The 20,814-nt window shown below is 33.1% G+C and overlaps 1 protein-coding gene across 1 annotated transcript; it reads left to right on the top strand.

The window, feature by feature from the left end:
* Positions 1-737: 737 nt before the first annotated feature.
* Positions 738-19,489, top strand: LOC115978209 (probable ubiquitin-conjugating enzyme E2 25). Its single transcript, XM_031100227.1, has 15 exons — positions 738-768; positions 850-952; positions 2,558-2,698; positions 9,654-9,794; positions 9,908-10,468; positions 10,569-10,632; positions 11,001-11,140; positions 11,244-11,305; positions 11,387-11,582; positions 13,832-14,158; positions 14,272-14,802; positions 14,904-14,967; positions 15,331-15,470; positions 15,564-15,872; positions 18,960-19,489. The coding sequence occupies exons 2-15, from the start codon at positions 884-886 to the stop codon at positions 19,230-19,232; spliced, it is 3,018 nt and encodes a 1,005-aa protein (XP_030956087.1). The 5' UTR covers positions 738-768; positions 850-883; the 3' UTR covers positions 19,233-19,489.
* The last annotated feature ends 1,325 nt before the right edge of the window (positions 19,490-20,814 follow it).

Raw genomic sequence — 20,814 nt, 5'->3', positions numbered from 1 at the left:
ATGGAATGTGATGTAAACCAAAATAATTAAAAATGTGTTCAGAGTCTTGTAACTTAATTAACAATTCTCCATACAATACTTGGGGGTCTAAAGAGAAAATTTTCAAATTGCGAAATTAGTAACATATTGTAATTATTTCAATTTAATATATAAAAATATATATATATATATATATATTTATGTATATATATAACTTAGTCGATTCAAGGTGATTAAACCCTTGAACTTGTGGAAGAGAATAGACTTATGGGGATTAATTCTCTATTTCCTTCTCCTTATGTATTCAACTTACATAAATAACAATACTAAGACGAGATAACCTTATCAACAAATTCTCAAACATTGTATCAAATTATAATTCTTTTTTTTTTTTCTTGAAATGAACAAATTATAATTCTTAAAATAAAGGAATCAATTTGAATAACAGTACTTATCAATAAAATAAAATTTCCTAAAACTAGGAAAGCCTTACTGTAGTAGTAACAATAGCGGTAACTCGGTTAAAAAAAATAGTGGTAAAAAAGGTAACTAATGAATGAGGCAACAGGCAAGGGTGTGCATTTACTAGTGTCTAGGTTTTTGTTTTTGTTTATATAAGAATCGCAGTCTTCTATGTTGATTATCTCCCAGACTTCTGTCAAATACAAATAAAGTACTCATCAAAAAAAGTAACAGCTGAGTCAAGCCAACCCGCCGTTTCGCTCTCTTGAGCCGATCCAAGAAGCCGAAGCCGCCGCCGCATTCTTTACCCAACAGTTCCAACTCCAAGTCTCTCTCTTTCTCCTCCTTTTGAAAACCTTTATTTTATCTGTCTCATTATTTTTCCCTCACTTTCTCTTCTACAAACAGGAAGCCATTGTTTTCCGGGAAAAGCTCTAAGTTCATGCAACCAGAAATCATCGAAATCCCGCCCCCGTTTTCTCGGTCCTCCAACATGCGCAAACAAAAACAGGTTCGAAAACAATGCAATTTTTTTTTTTCCCTTTCACAAGAGTGAGATTCTTGCTCTCAATCAAATGATTTAAATTTTTCTCCGCGCCTATGCATTACTTAGTTTATCAAAACTTAAATTTTAGCTTTTTTATAAATGGATTTTTAACTATTAGGAATTTAGGATTGCCATTGATCATACTGTTATGATTAACAAAAAGTTATAAGCTAGCTTATTTAAAGAAAGGCTATAATTCTAGTTTATTTGTTAAAAAAAAAAAAAAAAAACTGAAACAAAAAGTAAAATACTTTTAGGTTTTATTTGTAAAAAACTGATACAATAAGAGAAAAAAAAAAAGAAAAAAAAGAAAAGAAATGAATTTTAGGTTTTTGCCAAACGCATAGGTGTTAGTCTCGAAAGAAGTTTCAGTGATATATAAAACAAGTTTGCATTAGCTTCAGCTTTTATCTTTTGGTTTTTATATACATCATTTTAAAATTTCGCATATCTATGCATTTTTTCACATTTTTGTTTTTTTTTTTTTTTTTAAATGTTAGTATATTTTAATATATTTTCAGTAAAAAGTTTCAGCAAAAATCTAGATAATCTATTCTCAAACGGACACATAATATACTATTGTAATAAATCTTTGTATAAAATAAAAAGTATTTTGAGATGCAGATGGATTTTCTTTTTGCTGCTAAAGAGATCATTGTTTGTGTTTTACTATTATCCCGCATTAATTTTATGATTAGTTGTTATTTATAAATGACACATCATATTAAAACATTGAACTGGTCAATCAATTTTGAGTAGCAATGGGTGGGCACTGAAAAATCATTGAATTGTTACACACCATTCTTTTGTTGAATCCTACACAATGTTTCTATGGAAACACCATCCTCTTAGTAGCTTCTTTTATTTATTTATTTAATGCCAAAACCATGGAATTCTGTAATTTCTACCGTGTTTTGTGTTCGTTGTGTGGTTAAAAGCAAACTAGCTTGCAGCCATAGAGGCTGTATCAGTACATATTACAGCCCGGACCGGTGAGGTCATACAACAATCTCCAGAGATCCAAAATAAGAAATAAGTCTTACGCATTAAAATGATGGAGAATGGAGATTTGTGATGATAAGAGCATGAATTGAATCTTTTGAGAATTTTATTTCTAACATGCTGGCATATATAGATTTTGCATAAAATGTGTTTGAACACCTTGGAGAAGGCTCAGAACATTCTTGCCAACTCAAACATATTGATGCTTATTCTATAAAATTGCATCTAATGTTAAAAACTTAAAATTTTCTTCTTGAATTTGTTTTGTCCTGCTCAAATGTATAGTTCTTCCTTTTTCTTTCTGTCGTTCCTTGCTTGACTTTCATTCTTTTTTTTTCTTGTTGAACAATTTTGGGATATGGTTAAATAAAACAAAATTATAATATATACATGTGCTCATTGGCTTTCGAAGTTTCAACTCAAGAGTACTTGACCCTCCATCCTATTATATCGTGGGAAGAGGATGTGCCATTTAAGTTAAGAGTTCATTGGCTTCTTTGATTGTTATATATATATATTATTTCATTTCTGCTTAATTAAAGCATTTCTCTCTTTCTCTCTCTCTAGGACATTCTGCATGATGTGATTGATGTGGACAAAGAGGAAGATTCTGATGATGTAATGTTCATTGATGAAAAAGTTCACAAAAGTAAAAAAGGGAAGGAAAAACAAGATGTTTCCGATGGTTATGGGGGTCATCAGGCTAAGGTTTGTGATTTTAAATATGTTTTAGTTGCTGATTCGTAATTTATATAAAAACAATAAACATCTAAGGTAACTATACCGTTTATGATTCTTTGCTTTCTTTTTTTACACCCTTTATCAGGGAGATTGGCTAAATATCATTTTGGTGCTAGTGTAGAAAGGTTTGGATCAGTGAATTTTGGGGGGGGGGGGGTGTGGGGGGGTGTTGAGTCTTCTATTTGTTAAATGATCCAATATACTCTCGAATGTTAAACACAGTAAATTAAAAATATTTCAAGTACCTATCAAAAAAAATTATAAATATTTCGAGTAATAGAGTCAAATAAGGAAGATGATATCTTATCAAAAAAATAATAATAAGGAAGATGATATATTTTAAGCACCTAAATTTTAAGTTATATTCAAAATTTAAGACACCATACAAACTCCACATTCCCCACTTTTTATATTTGATAATTACTTCTAATTAATTTTAGTTTTGAGCTAAAAAAAGACAACTTTTATTTATTTATTTTATTTTATTAATTACTGGGAGATCTGTTACCAAAACTTTGGATCAATTAAAAGTTCGAATGATAATTGAGTCAAAGCAAAAAAATAAAAAAATAAAAAACCAAAATTCTTATAACTCAACTAGTTGGTATATCTTGACGCGTTTTTAAAGAACACATTTAGAGTTCAAATCCTTCACCCTCCAATTATTGAATTATATAAAAGAAAAAAAAATATTTGTTGACATGCTACTTTGCTTCGAAATATTACCATAACAAGATAAAAATTGCTTCAAATTAAATGTGACTTTAAGAGACTTTTTACTTTCAAAAAAATTAGAAACATATTATTACGAGAGGTATGTAATCACATATTACTCTTATTTGAGTAGTTAAATATAGACCATAGATTGTAGATGAATTTAAAACCAATTATATTAAAATCATCTAAAGTTCCTATGGTACTCTACTATATAAGGTTCTTTAAATTTTAACAATTGATTTTATAATAAATGGTCCATATTATGACATGTCGGCTTTCTACTAACAAAACTCTTAAAATAATAATATTTTTTTATTCCTTAAAAAAATCCAGATTGATTGAAGAAAAAAAAATTCCCCACCCCTCCATCTCTTTAGTCTCAACAAACCATGAAACTGCCAATAACACCCTTCAGTCAACACCCAGAGCCAAGCTTACATCAAAACTTACCCTCATAAATCCATGAAACACACAATTCTAAGACCCATAGCTATAGGATCAAGATACAATGATTCAGTCACTGCCGTTTCAAAGGAGAAAATACATGATGTTTCTGATGCATGTATCTTCCTTCTCACATGAGGGTGGACCCCATAAATGTGAGGTCCACCCTCATGTGAGAGGGAGGATGCATGCACTGGAAATACCATATACCACCTCGCTTTAGAGCCTCATTCAGACTTTACTAGGCCATCTTTTCTATCTCATCATGAACTCTCTTCATCATGTTTTTCTATTTTACTTTCTTTTCTATTCTACTGAACCTCCCCATCTTCCTTTTAAATAATTCGATATTTACAGTGTGAGAGGGGAGATTTAAATCTTGGATGTTTTTACTGGTAAATGAAGAATTAAGAAGATGTGCGGGGTTCCAAGAGCCTTGTAGTTGAGCTTGTTGGGCATCTCTCGGTGATGTGTCATAATTTAGATAATTTATTATAATATAAATGATTAGGATTTAAAAAATTCTATGTGGTTAAGTACTCTAAGAACTTTAAAAAATTCCGATCCAATGTTTCTATTTATTTATTACTCACATGAAAAATAGGAAAAGATTAATTTCAATTTATAGATTAAAAAATAAGTCCTTTATTTTTTTGTGACCTCATAAGAGCATTAGCACTGGGACTTTCATATGCCATATCTAAAGAAATTTTGGCATTTCAAGCCTAAAAGAGTCAGCATTTGGAATTGTAAAACTGAAGAATTGTAAAAATTTTTAGAATTGTGCTACAGTGCCATTCTACATGTAGAATGGCACTGTAGCACTATTGTCTAAATTTAAATAATATTTTATTCTCAACTATCTCTCTCAACTCCGGAATGCTCTCTATCTTTCTCAACTCTCTCTTCCTTCTCTCTCATCTGCTCTCTCCTCTCTTCAAACTCAAACACCATACTCCTCTCTCTCTCTCAACTCCGGAATGCTCTCTATCTTTCTCAACTCTCTCTTCCTTCTCTCTCATCTGCTCTCTCCTCTCTTCAAACTCAAACACCATCCTCCTCCCAACATCAACATCACACATCACAGTAGTTCATTTTTTCTGGTGGGTTGTGATTCGGGTCGTGTTTTGTGTTCTGGTTTTTTTTTTTTTTTTTTTTTTTTTTTTTTTTTTTTTTTTTTTTTTTTTGCTGTGACCGGTGCTTAAAGGAAGAGGTGGGTATGGCTGGGTTTCTGGGTTGCTCAGATTGGCGATAGGTTTGGTGGAGATCGGCAGGTGTGGGTCACTGGATTTGGTGGAGATCGGTGCGCTTCCGTTGCCTTCTCTTCTCGGAAAAGCCGAAATCTTATTGTCGAATTTATTAGCTCCGCTGCTCCATATCGCCAAAGGTTTGCCCCACCCGAAATTGTTATTGTACATCGGAAATCTCGGCGAACTTCCAATCGTTATCATTGCACAATCGAAATTCCCCAAAGGAAAAAGCCTCGACTCTTTCTCCCAGTCCCTGACTCTGCGATGCACCGTTTCGTTATCGTGCGCCACTACGTTTTTGTGTAGGCTCACTAGGTTTGGTGGAGATCGGCGTGGGTCTGGTGTTGCTGGGTTTCTGGTTTTCTGTTGTGACGCTGGTTTTTTTTTTTTTTTTTATATTTTTATATGCGTTTTTGTTCTAGTGGGATTTTGGTGGGCAGTGGGCAGTGGTGACGTGGTGGGCATGGTGGAGGCGCGGTGGTGGTGATTGGGCAGTGGAGGCACGGTGATAGAGGTTGAGGGAAGGGGAGGAGAAAATTGGGAAAAAACAAAAAAATGGAAAAATATATTTTATTGTGTAGATATATTATTTTAATGAGTAGAATAGGAAAATAAAAGTTGGAATGCTGGATATATGGTAAAATGATATTGTATAATTAATAAAGTAGTTTTTTGGGATGGTAAAATGGGATAGGATGGCATTTCGGGTTATGGATGCTCTAAGTCCTTTCTTTTTTGTTGGTAAATGGTAATAGGGATTTTTATATAAAAGCAAAGTAGCCTGAAGCCATAGAGGCTGTGTCTAGTACATATTACAACCCAGATCAGTGAGGTCATATAATAAAAGATGAGGTATCTCCACAGGTGGAAAGTCCAAAATTAGAAATAAGTCTTACTATCTTATTCACCAATTCTCAAAAAAAAAAAAAAAAAAAAAAATTCTTACGGCAAACCAAATTCCCCTAAATAGGCTCCCATTCATATGTGGGGTCCACTTCAAAACCTTGTAAGTCATGTGGACATGTCTATACTGTAATTATATTCCATACGAACTAAAGAAATATAGCTCGTAGAATCTACAAATAGAGAAGTGGGCCCACCTAGGTAAAGATTCTTCCTTTGATTTCATCATAGCATACAGTGATACATGCTTGATTAGATTATGAATAAGTGTAGTGTCATCAACTTTTCAATAGCTTTGTTACGCAACGACTCGTAAGCGATGAAATCATAAATTCATATTAATTTACTATTCTATTTCTATCACTCATGAGTTATCACATAATAAAGTTGTAGAAAAATTTGTGACACTAAACTTACTCTAAGTTTATTGACAATTGAGGCAGAGGTATCTGCTCTCCATGACACTAACTGCAAGTGGCAATTAAAGGGAAATTTTGTTGCCATTCACAAATTAAAATGATGGAGAATGGGGATTTGAGATGATAAGAGCATGAATTGAATCTTTTGAGAATTTTACTTCTAATATGTTGACATATATTTTGCGTAAAATGTTTGAAAACCTTGGAGAAAGCTCAAAACATTCTGCTCAACTTAGACCTATTGATGTTTATTCAGTAAAAATTGAATCTAATGTTAAAATTTTCTTCTTGAATTTGTTTTGTCCTGCTCAAATGTATGGTTCTTCCTCTTTCTTTATGTTCCTTGCTTGACTTTCATTCTTTTTTTTTTCTTGTTGAACAATTTTGGGATATGGTTAAATAAAACAAAATTATAACATATACATGTGCTCATTGGCTTTCGAAGTTTGAACTCAAGGGTACTTGACCCTCCATCCTATTATATCATGGGAAGAGGATGTGCCATTTTAGTTAGAGTTCATTGGCCTCTGTGATTGTTATAAATTATTTTATTTTCGCTTAATTTCCACATCTCTCCCTCTCTCTAGGTCATTCTGCATGAAGTGATTGATGTGGACAAAAAAATTATAAATATTTCGAGTGATAGAGTCAAATAAGGAAGATGATATATTTTGAAACACCTAAATTTTAAGTTATATTCAAAATTTAAGACACCATACTAACTCCACCTTCCCCACTTTTTATATTTGATAATTGCTTCTAATTAATTTCAGTTTTGAGCTAAAAAAAGACGACTTTTATTTATTTTATTTTATTAATTATTGGGAGATCCGTTACCAAAACTTTGGTTCAATTAAAAGTTGGAATGATAATTGAGTCAAAGCAACAATAACAACAACCAAAAAAAAAAAAAAAACCAAAATTCTTCTAGCTCAACTAGTTGGCACCTTCTAGCACATTTTTAAAGGACACATTTAGGGTTCAAATCCTCCACCCTCCAATTATTGAATTATATAAAAGAAAAAAAAAAGATTTTTTGACATGCTACTTTCCTTCAAAATATTACAATAACAAGATAAAAATTGCTTCAAATTATATGTGACTTAAAGGGACTTTTTACTTTCACAAAATTAGAAACATATTATTATGAGATGTATGTAATCACATATTACTCTTATTTGAGTGGTTAAATATAGAACATAGATTGTATATGAATTTAAAACCAATTATATTAAAATAATCTAAAGCTCCTATGGTACTCTACTATATAAGGTTCTTTAAATTTTAACAATTGATTTTATAATAAATAGTCCATATTATGACATGTCGGCTTTCTACTAACAAAACTCTTAAAATAATAAATTTTTTTTATTCCTTAAAAAAATTCAGATTGATTGAAGAAAAAAAAAAATCCCCACCCCTCCATCTCGTTAGTCTCAACAAACCATGAAACTGCCAATAACACCCTTCAATCAACACCCAGAGCCAAGCTTACATCAAAACTTACCCTCATAAATCCATGAAACACACGATTCTAAGACCCATAGCTATAGGACCAAGCTACAGTGGCCCAGTCACTGCCGCTTCAGAGCCTCCATTTACAGCTGCATAGCAGCGATGTTTAGTAAGATGATTATTTTTTCTTTTAAAAGAACACTAAAATAGTCAGACTTTACTGGGTCATCTTTTCTATCTTATCAAGAACTCTCTTCATCATGTTTTTCTTTCTTACTTTCTTTTCTATTCTATTGAACCTCCCCATCTTCCTTTTTGATAATTCGATATTTACAGTGTGAGAGTGGAGATTTAAATCTTGATGTTTTTACTGGTAAATGAAGAATTAAGAAGATTTGTGCGGTGCCAAGAGCCTTGTAGTTGAGCTTGTTGGGCACCTCTTGGTGATATTTCATAACCTAGATAATCTATTATAATATAAATGATTAGGATTTAAAAAAATTTATATGATTAAGCACCTTAAGAACTTTAGAAGATTCTGATCCAATGTTTCTATTCATTTATTACTCACATGAAAAGTAGGAAAAGATTAATTTCAATTTATAGATTAAAAATAAGTCCTTTTTTTTTGTTATTGGTAATAGGGATTTATATATAAAAGCAAAGCAGCCTGAAGCCATGGAGGCTGTATCTAGTGCATTACAACCTAGACCAGTGAGGTCATGTAACAAAAAATGAGACATCTCCACAGGCAGAAAGTCCAAAATAAGAAATAAAAGAAAAAAAAAAAAATATCTTACCGCATACCAAATCCCCCTAGATAGGCTCCCATCCAGATGTGGGGTCCACTTCAATACCTTAGAAGTCATGTGGACATCCTTATACTGTAACTATATTCTATATGAACTAAAGAAATATAGCCGGAAGAATCTACAAGAAGTAAAGAAGTGGGCCCACCTAGGTAAAGATTTTTCCTTTGATTTCATCGTAGCATAAGTGTAATGTTATAAACTTTTCTACAACTTTGCCATAATTTTGTTATGCGACAACTTATAAGTGGTGAAATTATGGACTAATATCCATTATTTTATTTCTATCACTCACGAGTTATTACATAGCAAAGTTATGAAAAATTTGTGACACTAGACTTACTCTTAATTTATTGACAATTGAGGCAAAGGTACCTACTCTCCAAGAATCTAACTGCAGATGGCAATTTAAGGGAAATTTTGTTGCCAATTCACAAACTAAAATGACGGAGAATGGAGATTTGCGATGATAAGAGCATGAATTGAATCTTTTGAGAATTTTATTTATAATATGTTGACATATATTTTGCATAAAATGTTTGAACACCTTGGAGAAAGCTCAAAACATTTCTGCCCAACTCAGACCTATTGATGTTTATTCTATAAAATTGCATCTAATGTTAAAATTTTCTTCTTGAATTTGTTTTGTCCTGCTCAAATGTATGGTTCTTCCTTTTTCTTTATGTTTCTTGCTTGACTTTCATATTTTTTTTTTTTCTTGTTGAACAGTTTTGGGATATGATCAAATAAAACAAAATTATAACATATACATTTGCTCATTGGCTTTCGAAGTTTGAACTCAAGAACTAACCTTCCATCCCATTATTGTGGGAAGAGGATGTGCCATTTTAGTTAGAGTTCGTTGGGCTCTATGATTGTTATAAATTACTTTATTTTTGCTTAATTTCCACATCTCGCTCTCTAGGTCATTCTGCATGAAGTGATCGATGTGGACAAAGAGGAAGATTCTGATGATGTAATGTTCATTGATGAAAAAGTTCACAAAAGTAAAAAAAGGAAGAAAGTACAAGATGTGTCTGATGGTTACGGTGATCATCAGGCTAAGGTTTGTGATTTTAAATATTTTCTAGTTGCTGATTTGTGAGTTATATAAAAACGATAAACATCTAAGGTAGCTGTACCGTTTATGATTGTTTGCTCTTCCCCCTCCTTTATCAGGGATATCTATTTGGTGCTGGTGTGGAAAGGTTTGGATCAGTGAGTGGGGTTGAGCCTTCTGAGATGCATGACTCCTACGACCGTCATGGTTGTCATAGTACTAATATATGTCATTATTATCATAGTAAGGGGAAAGTTTGTAATTCTTCGTTTAGTAGTGAGTATTCCATTTTCCTAGCCCAGTTTGAAAGCATGGATTTTCCACCTGGAATAAAGGCACCAACTTCTACGAGTTTAGAAAAAGATTCATATACACCTTGGTCCTATTTGGAGAATTTGCCACCAAGAATGCTCTGGCAGCCATATCCTCCTTTTTTTGATCTTCCATTTTTTTATGTTCCAGTATATGAGTTTTATGCTCCTAAAGATGTGAAGAAGTTCCCCTGGCTTCGGCCTTCTTCCCAAAAAAATCAAAATAATGCAGCTGCTGAACCTATTGTGGCAAACTCTGGCAATGACAAAAATGAAATTTTGAGGAGGTTCCAACTTTTTAAACAATTTGATGTCGTGGAAGACTATTCTGACCATTACTATGCTAGCGATGGTCTCACCGCAATGCAGGTGACTAGGTTTTGATGATGCCTTCTTTTTTCAGTCTCTAGTTTGAAACATTTCTAAGATTCTAAATATCGTTTCATTATCCTCTTTCTTACAATTATAGACATCAGAGACTTGGGCAAAGAAAATCCAGGAGGAGTGGAAGGTCCTGGAAAAGGATCTACCTGGTGAGCTTTAATGCTTTCTTTTTATGTAATGGCTGCAACTTTTTCCAATACATAGCCTTTATTTTGATTAAGCTGTCAGAATTAAATCTGTCGGCAATAATTGTAGGCCTGAAATCTAAATTTGCTAGTAATTTTTTGCACCCACAGTTCATTCCCAATGTACTTTTTGGGTTAGCTATAATTTTCAATAATATTTTACATAACCTATCCAAAAAAAAAATAAAATAAAATTGCTAGTAAATTTAAATGTGAGTTTGCAGAGCATAACTGCAGAAATGTTGTGTGTGACATTAGTGGGTTTGGTGTCTGCCCCTCCCTGATGCACTTTTATTTTTCGCTAATTTATTTATTATTATTATTATCAATAGATAATATATTCGTTAGAGTTTATGAAAGAAGGATGGATCTTTTGAGGGCTGTCATCATCGGAACAGAGGGCACTCCCTACCATGATGGTCTCTTCTTCTTTGATTTTTTCTTCGACTTTAATTATCCTAATGTATCACCGGTATGTGATTCAAACTTTTAGAGCATTGGCGATATTTTTATATCTTCTGCGATATTTTTAGTTTTTACATTGGTCTGAAAACTGCAAAACTTGTTTATGCCAGAAATTTCACTACCACTCTTGGGGCCTTAAACTCAATCCTGCTTTTAACAAAAATGGGTCAAGGTAAATATTCTTGTGTCTATATAAACCATTCACAGTGAACCACTCTTGGGGCCTTAAACTCAATCCTGCTTTCATAAATAGTTATTGGTCCCCAGGTGTATCAACCATGCTTCAACTTCTTGTCTCCTTACAAGGGTTGATCCTGGACACAAGACCCTTCAATTGGCATCAGCCGATACCCTCAGATAATAATGAAACGCAAACTCGGCGATACGACGAGGATGTATTTGTTCTATCACTGAGAACAATGACGTACACTATGAGGAGTCCACCAAAGGTAAGATTGCATTGATTATTTATTCCTACATGTATGTTCTATTCATATTTTGGATATGGTATCATTAATTGCATCCTGAATTGTAAATATAAATTTTGAGTCTAAAGAAAAAAATATAATTGTAATGGCCAACATGCTGACTAAAAGTTTCATTATCACAGTCTAGTACATCAGTTCATGCAGATTCCTAAGGAGATTTTTTAGTATTCAATTGAGACAATTAAACGTCAATGGGTGGTATACCTGAAATCCTAGCAAACAACCATGTTATGTGTAATAATTTAGTGCATAAGGAATTTGAGAAGAAGAGATATAATGGAGTCATGGTTGACTTTACCATTTTTAATATGATATCATGTAATTTCTAAAAAATTGCAGGCTTGCTCTTTTTATTTTTATTTTTATAATAATCATTAATGTATTGGGCCGTGTTCTTTTCCCCAAAGCATTTCACGTAAAATTCCAATTAAGGTAGGTGGTTTTTGTAGGTTCTTAGGTTGGGTTGGATTGGATTGGATTTTTACTTTAAGCCTAGGGTTGGGTTGAGTTCGAGTTGATTGATTTTTCAATCCATGTGACCCAACTCAACTCACCACGTATATAAATTTATTTTATTACACTTATTTTTTATTTTTAGTTCGATTTATTTTAGTATTTTGAGAAATTAGTCTTGATATATTTGAAAATTTGCAATATATATTATGTGTACTATAATAATTTATTAAAAAATGGATTAAATAGTTGATAAAAGTTCAATTATTATATGACATGAAATATGTAAGCACTATCCACCAACCCAACCTTATTCACGTGGGTTGGGTTGGTATTTACACATGTGATAGGTTGGGTTGGGTTGTTGTGGGAGTTTGGAGAGAGTGCTTTTTTTGGTATTAATTTATTTATGGAATAAGTTCTTCCTATTGACTCCCTGATTACAATTTGTATTGGAAATACTGATGCTTATTATAGAGTGAAAATGAGTGGTGGAGCCAAAAAAATATTTTTTTAGGGGGCAAGATCGCGTGTGCACGCGCGCGCACACACACAACCACACACACACACACACACATATATATATATATATATATATTTATCTATTACTTCTCTACATGAAGAATGTTTACGTAACCACAATATTTACATTGAGTTAGTCTTTACATCTTTGCAAAAAATAAAGAGTAAGTCTTGACTTCTCTAAATTTAATAAAAACATAATTGAATTACATGTGATATACATTAAATACACGGGAAATTATTGTGTACTTCCGGAATACCATAAATGCGTACTTCCTCCTCTCACATGAATAGTGGGTCCCATTAATTAAATTCATGGTGGGACCCACAATTCATGCGAGAGGGGGGAGTACGCATTTATTGTACTTTGAGAGTACCTAATAATTTTTCTAAATACACGTTGAGCTAATGAGCTACGTATAATGTAAGAGTAATTAAAGGGAACAAAAATCCATTAGTCAACCACATAAATGCATTACATGTTTTTAGCAAAAATCTAGTGGGCCATTATTTAATTGTTTTGTCCAAATTATATTGTTTTGCCAAAAATACAAGAGAGATGGAGGATTTTTGAAAAGCCATGACCCTCCTCCCTCAACCCCTGGTGGAAACAGTGAAGTTTTTTTAATGCAGATGGTCATGTGTTTTAAAAAAAGAAAAAGAAATCAACGTGTCTGTGCTTTATAAGACACTAAATCATTCAAGCATTTCTGCTTTAAAGACAGTTTAGTACAAAGATCCAATTGATTTTTACTATACGTAAAATTAGATCTTTGATTGTTGATGGTTTTCTAATTATGTTCTCTATTTCTTTTGTCTTTCAACACATTTTTGTTGTACATAATTGATTATTTTGAGTGTTGAATCTAGAATTAGATTGTAATGCCAATGAGCCCTAGCCCAAATGGAACTTCATCCTTCCATAACAAATGGATGAAGGGTGGGGTTATGAGTTCAAGAAATTACCTATTAAAAAAAGAAAGTCTAAGAATGTTTTGTTACATTGATATTAATTTGTTAGCACTCAGGGTTTGCAATTATCTTCTTGATTGTTTTACTGCACCATGACCATTGGCAGTCAAAAATTCCTATTAACTGTCTTTCTGTCTTTAGTTTACATCTGAATTATGGTCTGATTTCGTCCATTGTACACACTTGGAATAGTTATTAATGGATTTGAAGCTCTCTGTACCATTTGAGGGCTCAACATCTAATTCTGAGTCATGTGGTTGCAGCATTTTGAGGACTTCGTTGTAGGGCATTTCTGCAACCGTGGCCGTGATATTCTGGTGGCATGTAGAGCATATATGGATGGTGCTCAAGTAGGATCTGTAGTCAAAGGTGGGGTGAAGGATGTCAATATGGATGAAAAGAGCTGCTCACAACGGTTTAAGAATTCTGTGGCTGTCATGTTGATATTATTGTCAAGGTATTTTACCGAAATTGGAGCTGAGGACTGTAAGAAATTCCTGTTACCTGTGTTACCTGCAACTGCAATGAAAGTGAAAAAGCGTAAGGCCGTCCAAGATGTGTCCGCTGGTTATAGGAATCATCAGCGTAAGGTTTGTGACATTAAATATGTTCTAGTTGCTGATTCGTGAGTTATATAAAAACAGTAAACATCTAAGGTAGCTGTACCGTTTATGATTGTTTGCTCTCCCCCCTCCTTTATCAGGGATATATTTTTGGTGCTGGTATGGAAAGGTTTGGATTAGTGAATGGGGAGATGCTTAACTTTGTTGACCTTCATCGTAATATTTCTATTATGCGTGATTTACATAGTACAGGGCAAGTTGGTTTTTCTCCGTATAATGGGTATCTCATTTTCCTAGCCCAGTTTGAAAGCATGGATTTTCCTCCTGGAATAGAGGCACCAACTTCTAGGCATCTTATGACAAATGCAGTAGATGCATATGTACCTTGGTTCTATTGGGAGAATTTGATCTGGCAGCCATCTTCCTCTTTTGGAATTTCATCTTTTCATGTTCCAGCTTTTGAGTTTTATGCTCCTAAAGATGTGAAGAAGTTCCCCTGGCTTCAGCCTTCTGCCCGAAATCAAAATAATGCAGCTGCTGAACCTATTAAGGCAATCTCTGGCAAGGACAAATATGAAATTTTGAGGAGGTTCAAACTATTTAAACAATTTGATATCGTGGAAGACTATTCTGACCATTACCATGCTAGCTATGGTTCTACCAAGATGCAGGTGACTAGGTTTTGATGATGCCTTGCGTGCCTTCTTTTTTCAGTCTCTAGTTTGAAACATATCTAAATATCGTTTTATTACCCTCTTTCTTACAATTACAGCCATCAGAGACTTGGGCAAAGAAAATTCGGGAGGAGCGGAAGATTCTGGAAAAGGATCTGCCTGGTGAGTTTTAATGCTTTCTTTTTATGTAATGGCTGCAAATTTTTCCAATACATAGCCTTCTTTTCGATTAAGCCATCAGAAATAAATTTGTTGGTCATAATTGTAGTCCTGAAATCTAAATTTGCTAGTAAATTTTTGCCCTTACAGTTCATCTCCAATGTACTTGAGTTGGCTATAATTTTTAATAATATTTTACATTACCTGTCAAAACAAAATGCTAGTAAATTTTAAATCTGACTTTGCAGAGCATTAGTGTAGAAATGCAGGGTGCGACATTAGTGGGTTTGGTGTCTGCCTCTCCCTGATCCACTTTTATTTTTCCCTCAGATTTTCATTATTCTTTTTTTTTTTTTTTTTCAATAGATAAAATATTCGTTAGAGTTTATGAAACAAGGATGGATCTTTTGAGGGCTGTCATCGTTGGAACAGAGGGCACTCCCTACCATGATGGTCTCTTCTTCTTTGATTTTTTTTTCGACAGTAATTATCCTAATGTAGCACCGGTACGTGATTAAAACTTTTTGAGTACTGGTGATATTTTTATATCTTCTGCTTTACATCATTGGTCTGAAAACTGCAAAACTTGTTTATGCCAGAAAGTCCACTACCACTCTGGTGGCCTTGAATTCATTCCTCAAATGAGCAATGATGGGTCAATATATTCTGCAGTCTCTACAGGCCATCTATTGGGGGATGGTAGATACAATAATTTTTGGCTCCCAGGTGTATCAACTATGCTTCAACTTCTTGTCTCCATACAAGTGTTCTTCTTCAATACAAAACCCTTTTTCAATTTGCCTCCGAGACCCTCAGCATATAATGAAAAACAATGCCAGTTATACAACGAGGATGTATTTGTTCTATCACTGAGAACAATGACGTACACTATGAGGAGTCCACCAAAGGTAAGACTGCATTGATTATTCCTGTAATAATTTATTGAAAAAATGGATTAAATAATTGATAAAAGTTCAATTATCATATGATACGAAATATGTAAGCACAATCCACCACCAACCCAACTTTATTCATATGGGTTGGGTTGGGTTAGGTTGATTTGGTCTCTACACATGTGATAGGTTGGATTGAGTTGAGAGTTTCTCAACCCAACATGTGCTCGGGTTGGGTTGGAAAAACCCTCCAACCTAACCCAATTAGTACCCCTAATTCCAATCATATCCCAAATGCTTTGCAGAGCTTGTTGAGGGTGTTTGGAGAAAGTGCTTTTTTTTAGGTATTAATTTATTTATGAAATTAAACTTTCCTATGCACTCTTGGAAATATTGATGTTTATTATAGAGTGGAAACTAGTCGGAAACCCGTGCAACGCACGAGAACTTACCTATTTATAATAAACTAAAATAATTTTATGAAATTTTAAATTGATTATGAAACTATACTATTGCGTGAATTGCTCCTATCTTTTTGAGTTACAATTTGATGGATAAGCCAAATTTAAATATTGAAAAAAAAAAATAACTAAAAAGTTTTGATGTTAAAACGTTCGAAAGGGGGAAAAAATCAAAAAATTTATTGGCACTGCCTAGAAATTATTGAAACAAAACAAAATATATATGACTACCAAATAGAGAAATATAAGAGAAAGATAGGTTACCTTCAAGAGAATAATCCATAGTTATAACAGTTGAAATTTGCTAAACTGTTTCAAATATTGCAAAAAATTGAACCCAAAAATTTAAATAGTCAAACTTTCAAAAGACAATAAAATTAAAAATCAAAACATTCAGAACCTACAAATTATTAAAAAAAAAAAAAAAATTCATTATTGTGAGGCAATTTCAGTAAGGATGGAAAATTTTTCTAAGTTTTTTTTATCCAATTCTTCCTAATTGATGAAAAATTTGGTTCAAACATTGTCGAACACTTTGAAGGTGAAAATAATATAGGCTTCCAACATAATCTTTAATTAATAAACAAAGAAGCATGACATCATAAGAGAAAACATAAGATAACATATAGTGCATATACCTTACTCCACAGCTGTGAGAAAATATCCACACAAAAGGAATTGAAAACTTGTACATACGTCTCCATAAGGTAAAGCTTAAGGTTATATAATCTAAAATAATATAGAATATAGCATCTTTGAATCACACAAAAAGTTAGCAAACTTACTACAATACTTGTAGTTATACTATATATTGTAAAGTACTACTCCATACAAAACAAAAGCAAAAAAAACTAATTCACAAAAAAGAGAAAAAGCAATAGCAAGCGTACCAAAGAAATTGAAGTTTAGGGTTTTCTCTCTTAGTGAAGACGGACAGAGGAGATTGCTTTAGGGTTTTCAAAGATTTTGTCTCTTACATATATATATATATATATATATATATATATATAAAAGAGACTCCTGTTAGGACTCTCTCACTATTTAGTTTTAAAAATTAAAATTTTTTTAAATTAAAATGATAATATGGAAAATTGTGGGAGTTTCAAAGGTTTCGGTTTTATATATAATAGATGAGTGGTGGAGCTTGAATATCACGTTCGATAGACTGTAATAGACACTCTAATATGATAGATATTCTTATGGCATAACTATTCGGTTGTTTGGTTATATTTTTATTACAATGAATAGTTATTCCTTATGAATAGCTATTCTTCAAAATGAGGAATAACTATTCCTTATCAAAAGTACTAAATATCTATTCCTTCACCTTATGTAATAACTTTTAAAATTTTTTTCCTAAAAATCAATTAGTTGCCACATTTTTAAAAGGAAAGAAAATAAATTTTCCTTTGTGTTAATTATTAGTTCTATTTTGAACATCCTAAAATAAACTTATTTTAGGAAATTTGACTTAAAAATGATTTAATTACACCTTCTTTTTATACTCTACTAAATTATGGATGCATGTTCAGAATTATATTCCTAAATGGTCACCAAACTAATGAATAGTAATACTTATTATATTTCAATTTAATGTATTCCTTTTAATACTTATTCTTATTCCCATGTAATAATTATTATAGTGTACCAAACCTACATGAAGAATGTTTACGAAAACAAAAATCTTTACATCAACTTTTTACATCTTTGCAAAAAATAAAGAGTAAGTCTTGACATGTCTAAAAATATACAAGTCAATTAAATATAAATAAAAACATAATTGCATTACATGTGACATACATTAAATACACTTTGATTTAGTGATCTATGTATGATGTAAGAGTAATTAGAGGGAACAAAAATGCATTAGCCAACTACATAATTGTATTACATGTTTTTAGTTCCCCGGGGAGGGGGGGGGGGGGGAATAAATTTAAATTTATGTAAAAAATTATATTGTTTCGCCAAAAATACAAGGGAGATTGAGGATTTTTGAAAAGTCAAGGGGCCATGTCCTCCCTCCCACAACCCCTTGTGGAAACAGTGCAATTTTTTAATGCAGATGGTCATGTGTTATAAAATTTAAAAAGAAAAAGAAATTGATGTGGTGTTTCTACGCTATATAAGACACTAAATCATTCAAGCATTTCTTATTTTTACAATACGTAGAATTAGATCTTTGACTGTTGATGGTTTTCTAATTATGTTTTCTATTTCTTTTGTCTTGCAACATATTTTTGTTGTACATAATTGATTGTTTTGAGTGTTGAATCTAGAATTAGATTGTATTGCCAATGAGCCTTAGCCCAAATGGCACTTCCTCCCCCTGTAATAAATGGATAAAGGGTGAGGTTATGGGTTCAAGAACTTACCTATTAAAAAAAGGATGTCTAAGAATGTTTTGTTACATTGATATTAATTTGTTAGCACTCAGGGTTTGCAATTATCTTCTTGATTGTTTCACTGCACCATGACCATTGGCAGTCAAAAATTCCTACTAACTGTCTTTCTGTCTTTAGTTTACATCTGAATTATGGTCTGATTTCATCCATTGTACACACTTGGAATAGTTATTAATGGAATTGATGCTCTCTGTACCATTTGAGGGTTCAACATCTAATTCTGAGTCGTGTGGTTGCAGCATTTTGAGGACTTTGTCGTAGGGCATTTCTGCAACTGTGGCCGTGATATTCTGGTGGCATGTAGAGCATATATGGATGGTGCTCCACTAGGATCAGTCAAAGGGAGGGTGAAGGATGTCAATATGGATGACAGGTGCAGCTCAAGACGGTTTAGGAATTCTTTGGCTGTCATGTTGATGTTATTGTCAAGGTATTTTACCGAAATTGGAGCTGAGGACTGTAAGGAATTCCTGTTACCCGTGTTACCTGAAATGAAAGTGAAAAAGCGTTAGGCCATGCAAGTGCAACGACCACAATGGATGGTGTAGGGGCCAAATCTTGCAGCCCAGCCTAACTCGAATAAGGTTGGGTTGAGAAGAAGGCCCAATACAACTAATTTGTAGAGGTGGATGGATTAAGGTCAACCTTTTAAGACTTGGTGGCCTTAATTTAGTTTAGTAATTTATAGAAAGAAGATTAGCAAGGATAACAATTTTAACAAGGAATTACAACGAGGAAAGAGAGCTTCTTATTTAAGTCCTTCCTCGAGCTAGTTGAGGAGAAATGGTTTCCTTAGGTATACATTTCTTAGTTTTACAATGATCAATTTCTCTCTCTATTTCCCTATTTCTCTCTCCCTAAACTTTTTTCGATCTCCTTCTAGGAGGATCTTCCTTCCGCTTAGAGTGCATCCCAGCCTTCCACTTGGATGGCCGTTGATTCCTCCTTAGATACTTGTCCCATCACTACTTTGTTTGTGGTGGTAGAGTAGGTTGCAGGCTATGGGGATACTATTCAGGGGTCATTCTACCATTAATGCGGTAGGCTAAGTTGGTATAGTGCATTAAATGTGGAGGTGATGGGTGCTTTATCTAGAAGCTTCCTTCTTTCCTTGCTTGCACGTCTCTACTTCCTTCCTCGGCCTTCAACCTTTGGCCTTGGTGGTTTGTCTCTAGTCTCTTGAGGAGTATCTGGCTCTTAGGCTCCTCGGGCGGGCCGCTCTTCTCGGTTTCTCTCCCTAGGTTATCCTAACTAGACTGGGCCTGATTTGATGAATAGTTGGACCCAGTTGCCCCTCGGGTGGATTCCAATCAATAATCCTCTCTTCGAGCTTCCTCTTCCCACAGATGGTGTACATTTACAAATAGATATGTCACCAATCACGAGAAGAAATTCAAATAGGAAAATACTATAAATTCTTGTACATAGCCTTTACAAATTTATGTCACAAGAAATATAATTGGACTCAACAAATAAAAAAATGCATGTTTGTACTTCTTTTTTTTGGTAATTGGTGGTATATTTTTGTAAAGCTTCATATTGAAATATTGAAAAAAAAAATTAATTTCTTTAATATTTAATTTAGATATTTATTTTAGGTTTTTAAAGAGTATATTAGGTTATTTAATTTTAAGTGAGAGGTAAATCCACATATCATGTTTTTATTGGTTCAACTGTCACATGTGATAAGTCATACGTGACACTTTACAGGTATACAGCAAAAAATAGACAAATGGTTGTTAATCAAGACATACCACAACATTATGTGGTAAAATCTAAATTTTAAAATGTTAACGAGTAAAATTTCAATGACCCTTAAGCTTTAGGGATGTGTTTTACATTTTAACCATTTTATTAAATTTTGAATGTTGCTAGGGTCTCCTATTTTTGTGTTAACCATATTGGCGACGTTTTCGTGATTGGATTCCCATCAGATAACAATAGATGGTTTTTCACAATAATCCGGATACATATTATGTTTTTGATGAACTGATAGATAGTTCCACATTTTTTGTTTAGCAAGTCGGAAAAGGATTTGACTATTTGAGTCCACCTTATGAGGAAATCAGGAAAAGTTTTCCAACGAATTAAACT

This window comes from Quercus lobata, chromosome 2, assembly GCF_001633185.2.
Source record: "Quercus lobata isolate SW786 chromosome 2, ValleyOak3.0 Primary Assembly, whole genome shotgun sequence".
In the NCBI taxonomy this organism is placed as follows: Eukaryota; Viridiplantae; Streptophyta; class Magnoliopsida; order Fagales; family Fagaceae; genus Quercus; species Quercus lobata.
Note: the sequence above shows the minus strand (reverse complement) of the source record. Positions and strands in the feature narration are given on the sequence as shown.

What these genes read in the sequence shown, in the direction of transcription:
- LOC115978209 (XM_031100227.1), top strand. Translation starts at nt 884, where the DNA reads ATGCAACCAGAAATCATCGAAATCCCGCCCCCGTTTTCTCGGTCCTCC. An exon ending in ACGGTGATCATCAGGCTAAG is followed by an intron (nt 9,795 to 9,907) that starts GTTTGTGATTTT and finishes CTCCTTTATCAG; the next exon opens with GGATATCTATTTGGTGCTGG. An exon ending in CTATGAGGAGTCCACCAAAG is followed by an intron (nt 15,873 to 18,959) that starts GTAAGACTGCAT and finishes GTGTGGTTGCAG; the next exon opens with CATTTTGAGGACTTTGTCGT.